The sequence below is a fragment of the Ailuropoda melanoleuca genome, chromosome 9 (genome assembly GCF_002007445.2).
Source record: "Ailuropoda melanoleuca isolate Jingjing chromosome 9, ASM200744v2, whole genome shotgun sequence".
In the NCBI taxonomy this organism is placed as follows: Eukaryota; Metazoa; Chordata; class Mammalia; order Carnivora; family Ursidae; genus Ailuropoda; species Ailuropoda melanoleuca.
In genome coordinates this window covers 6,252,810-6,258,105 of record NC_048226.1, presented here as the reverse complement: position 1 = coordinate 6,258,105, position 5,296 = coordinate 6,252,810, and the positions used below count along the sequence as shown (strand labels likewise).

Genomic DNA, 5,296 nt, shown 5'->3' with positions numbered 1-5,296 from the left:
CCTCTCCCACTCCCCCTGCTTGTGTTCCCTCTCTCGCTGGCTGTCTCTATCTCTGTCAAATAAATAAATAAAATCTTAAAAAATAAATAAATAAAATAAAATAAAATAATAAAAATAAAAGTTCAAAAGTAGGCATGTAAAAGGGAGGGCACCCCTCATTCATGGGTAGTATGGCAGCCGATGGATCTTGCATTCATAACGATGCTCATTTTCCCCGAGTTTGTTCCCAGTAAAAATACATTTCTCCTGGAGCTTGACCAGTTAATTCTAAAGTCTGTAGGAAAAAGTAGACATATACGACTATATAGAAAAGTCCCGAAGAAGAGGAGCCACAAGGACAGAACTAACCCTAACATATTAAGCATTCTACACAATCTCTGTAAATAAAACAGTGTGGTATTGGAGTGTGAATAGACAGAGACCGTTGGCACAGAATACAAGTCCAGAAATAGACCCAAATATGTATGAAAATAGAGACGGTGATAAAGATGGCATCTCAAGTCACTGGGAAAAAAGATGGAATTCTCAATAAATGATGCTGGGACGATGAGACAGCATCTTCTAAAGTGAGTCTGTACAATTTTTTTTAAGGCTTGGAGGCACATGCCAGAGTTCTCCCATGACTAATTCCCCCACTCAGGGTAGCTGTTTTAAGGGCTCCACAAGCAAAATCACACACATCTATATAAATGCAGAGACCAAAAAATAGAAAAACACTAACTCAAAGGGCTACATGCACCCGTATGTTTATTGCAACATTATCTACAACAGCCAAACTGAAGAAGCAGTCCAAGCATCCATCAATAGACAAATGGATGGAGAAGATGTGGTGTATATGTACAATGGACTATCAGTCATAGAAAGGAATGAAATCTTGCCACTTGCAATGACATGGAAGGAGCTGGAGCGTATGATGCTCAGTGAAATAAGTCCATCACAGAAAGACAAACACCATATGATTTCACTCATATGTGGAATTTAAGAAACAAACGATCAAAAGGGAAAAGAGAGAGAACCAAGAAACAGACTCTTAACTATAGAGAACAAACTGATGGTCCCCAGAGGGGAGGTGGATGGGGGGATGGGGAAATAGGTGATGGGGATTACAGAGTATCTTTATCATGAAGAAAAAAATAAAATCACATGATAAAAAAAAAAGAAATAACAAAGAATACTCTTCAAGTCATATGGTTAAATAAATAAATACATGCAGAGAACTCTGGCTGCTTAATAGGTTGAAACTTGGGCTTTCCGGAATCTCTCCCAACCCACAGTCTGTTAATCCCCGTGCTCTGTGTCATTCTCAGCTTTCAGCATTTGACAGGGCTGACCCACAGCTGTCACTGCTCCTTGGCAGGGGAACCAGGGGGCAGCCATGTATGGGCCAGTGGGCCTGCCTGCGAATTCTCCCCTGCCCGGGAAGGTCGGCCCCACTGACCTCATCGAAGGTGATTTCTTCGGAGTCCCAGTTCTCGATATTGAAGAGCATGACCACTCGGCCATACTTGTCCCGAGTGGAGAGGACACCAGGGTAGCCGGCCTCGACGGTGCAGCGGATGGCCTCCAGCGACAGGCTGTCGAAGAGCTCGGGGTACTGCAGCCGGAAGTTTACGTAACCTGGTGGAGGGAGAACAGAGGAGCCCCTCAGGGAGCCAGCCCCTCGGGGCGTGGCACACAGCAAGATTCCAGAGACCTGGACTCCTGCCCCACTCCTCCGCCTACGTCCTGTGTGTGATTGAGCAGAACATGCAACCTTTCTGAGCCCCTTGTTTCCTCTTCAAAACACAGGAGGATACTACTGGCCTATCTCACCAAAGTGCTGCAGTAATCAAACGAGATTCTAGGGATGAACTTGTAAATGGTGCAAATATAAGGTGTAATCCCGAATCTGAGGCCGATTATTACTTGTTATTTTCTCTTGCCCACGGGCAGAAGTACAGGCTTTCCAGTTGGGCACAGGGTTAGCTGAGTAGAAAAGACCCCAAGATCAAACCCCAACCCCACGCAGAACCCAAAGGCCCTTCCTGATTCCAGAAGCACTTCTCCCACCCACAAACCCCACCCTTACCCGTCCTGAACAAGTCCCCCGTCTCTCGACCACCAAATCCTAGAGGGACCAGGCCCAGGAGAGGTGCTCGGGGAGCATTTGCCTAGAGAATGTCACTGACCTCCTCACCTTTCCTATCACCCTCCAGGTATACCCCCACCACCTTGCTGTTCCTGCTGCCCAATTACTCTTCCCTCCAGGTATCTCATTTCCTTTGCATTTTTCTTCAGAAGTTCCCTTTGCCCTAGAGCCTTCGGGCCACTTTACCTGGAACCCCAACCCCTGGGGTCTTTACACCCACCTCCTTTATTTTTCCTCATTATTCTTTCTTACTACCAAACAGCCTATGTAACTTTATTTTATTTCCCTGGTTTATTGTTTCTGCCTTTAGCATATGAAGTCTGTGAAGGCAGTTCGTGTCTGCTTCGTTCTCTGCTGCAATCTTTGGCCTAAAAGAGTGGTTGGTGCAGCGTGGCTATGAATTCACATTTGAGGAAGGAAGGGAGGGAGGAAGGNCCAAGGATTGGATTGGATTTCCATGGGAAACCTGTCTTCAGCCAGCCAGCAGGCCTGGGCCGTTCTGTCCTCAGGGCTCCTTCCCAGGGCTGGCACCATCTCCAGTCCCACTCTGCATGAGGCTTAGTTACCTGCGGAGCGGGCACACACACACCCTTCCTGCTCCCAAAGCCTAGGCTGGGGTGGGGGTGAGGGGAAGGCTCTCCAGGACTGGGAGAGAGGAGGGGGGAGCCAGACCTCTAGGTATGTGGAGGCTGTTGAGTTCACACCTCATTTTCCGGGTAAGGATAGGAGGCTCAGGGAGAGTGACTCACAGGGCAGGGAACGAGTGGGGAATGCAGGGGACAGTCCCCTCAGTGCCTGGGTGAGAGTCAACGCCACCCTCACCACCTCCAGGCCCCAGCCTTCGGGAGGCGATCCCCCCAGGCACGGGTCTCACCTCTGAGCAGCTCGTAGGCGCGCCCCACGTGGAACTTCCGCGCGCGGATGAAGCGCAGGAAGAAGGCGCTGTCCCTTCCCTGCACCCTCTCGGCCACCGCCCGGGCCAGCTCCTGCCCAGAAGCCGCCTCCGCCTGCACCAGCTCCTGCAGCTCTCGCACCGCCTCCTCCCGGGTCTCCTCCCTCTCGTTCAGCTCATCCTTGGCCTGGAACAGGGTGGGGTGGCAGCATCAAGTCACAGAGAGGCGCGCAGGTGCGGAGCAGGAAGCCCACGCGAGGAGCGTCCTACCAGGGCCAGACCCACCGAGGGCCGGAGGGGCTGCCGCCGAGGCCATCGCTCCTCTGCCCCCAAGAGCAGCTCCTGCCCTGGCAGCACCTGGCAGACCGCCAGCTACTTCCGCAGAGCCGTGGGTCAAGCTGCTCATCCTGGGTCTGTGGGCAGGAGACCGCCAAGGGGGTCAACGTTTCTAAGGACAGCAGCCTCCACTTCCTGGAGCCCTTACCTAGCGCCCTGCTAAGGCCTTGAAATACTGAAGGCCACAACCCATCGCCATGAAGTGGGTCTTCACATTCCATTTCTCAGGATGAGCAGACTGAGGCCCCTGGAGGTAAAGGTGACCCAGGCAGAAAAGGGGGGGGGGCTCACACTCAGGCTGGGCTTTCAGTCACTTCTTTCTGCAGTCTCCCAGGCTTGATCCTGATCTTTTCAAAAACAAAGATACCCCACCCACCACAGCCTGCGCCCCCCCCGCCCCAGATCTTCATATTCCTCCCCTTGGCTGGGTCTGGACAACTCTTCCACAGGCCTCAGGCAGCTCTCTCCTTGGACAGCAGGAGTAGAGGGAAAGCAAAGGAGGGGGACTCAGGTCTGGGGGAACTCAGGGCACCTTTCCCTTGAGATGCCTAGGCCAGCAGAGATGGAAGCTTCCAGGAGCCCAGGCTCAGCTCAGCCCTAAGACAGCTCTGCCACTTTCCACAGAGCACAGTCTGATCCTCCCTGAGCTGTTCCAACAGCCTTCTTTCAGAGATACAATAGGCAAGACCCAGAGAGGGAAAGCAACTTGCTCAAGGTCACACAGCAAGTTGAAAGTTAGGTCTAACTCTAGAACTCAGGCCTTGCCTATCCAGTGGGGGCAGCAGTTGGATTCCTGTTCCCCTGGGCCACTTGCAAACCAATGTTCCTCATATCTGAGTCTAGGATGATCCCTAGAGGGATCCTGGCATTGATATCAAGGGACTCTGTTGGTCCTGTAGTCTTGGATTAGGCTGGCCTGAATGCCGGTCTGCCCAGTGTTGCTGCCATGGCCCTGACTGGATGGTCCCTAGAACAGGCCAGTCCATTAGGTCCAGCATAGCCTGGAGAGCTGGGGCTGGACCTGTCCTACAGGAGAAAGGATGCTGTCGACATTCCCCGTTGGTAGCCTGCCCTAGCCCGCCCTGCCCTGCACCCCGGGCCACCTCACCTTCTGTAAGGTGTGGCGGGGGAGCTGGCTGCATGGGCCAAAGACAGGTCCATGATCCTTGGTTGTAAGCCGCTCCAGCTGGGCACGGAGCTCCTGTTCCTCTTCAGGGACCACGCGGAAAGTGCCCACCTAGGCAGAGAGAAGTCAGGAAGAAGCAGGGAGAGCCCCTCCACCCCCCACCATCAGCCTGAGCAAGCCAGGGCAATGAGTCTGCTCAGACTGTAAACTAATACTTTCGTACCAGATCACTGTTAGGCCTTCTCCCTTTGGGTGGGGTCATGGACCACAAAGGGTTACAGGTGAGTGCCCATAAGGGTCCTGAGCAGACCAAACAATAGAGAAACGGGTGGGAGAGAGGGAGGAGGAAAGGCAGATGGAGGGGAGACCAGAGCACAGGGGTACTCACGCCCTCTGACATGCTGCCTCTGGAAGACTCAGAGTTCTCTGAAAAATAAGGGTCTCGCTTCTGTCCTGGCCTCTCCAGGCGACCTCCTTCCTAGGACAGGAAGTCAAGGGGGCATAGTCTGGACAGACCGTCCTCTTACTGTCTCAAAACAGCAGATCTCAAACTTTTGAGTGCATAAGAATCACCTGAGGAATCTGGTAGAAATGCAGGTGCCTGGGCCCTGCACCCCATGATTCTGACTCGAGAGTCTGAGCTGGGGCCCGGGAATCTGCATTTTAAAGCAGCACCTCCCCCATGGCCCTGAAGAAAATGATCCTTGGGCTACCCTTCAGGAAACACTTCTTTGAGAAGGAATATACACAAAAATACCGCAAACCTTAGATCTTAAGATGAGTTGGTCCAGCCAGGGAAAAACCTGGCTTTGGC

General features: G+C 52.4%; 1 protein-coding gene across 1 annotated transcript in view; it reads right to left on the bottom strand.

The window, feature by feature from the left end:
* The window catches only part of RLBP1 (retinaldehyde binding protein 1), an 11,193-nt gene extending 6,237 nt beyond the window's left edge, over positions 1-4,956 (bottom strand). The window contains exons 1-4 of the mRNA XM_011225407.3: positions 4,871-4,956; positions 4,465-4,593; positions 3,003-3,207; positions 1,439-1,617 (exon numbers count right to left, since the gene is read on the bottom strand). Coding sequence (XP_011223709.1) covers positions 1,439-1,617; positions 3,003-3,207; positions 4,465-4,593; positions 4,871-4,882 — 525 coding nt within the window. The 5' untranslated portion in view covers positions 4,883-4,956. The remainder of the gene's footprint in view (positions 1-1,438; positions 1,618-3,002; positions 3,208-4,464; positions 4,594-4,870) is intronic.
* Between the last annotated feature and the right edge of the window lie 340 nt (positions 4,957-5,296).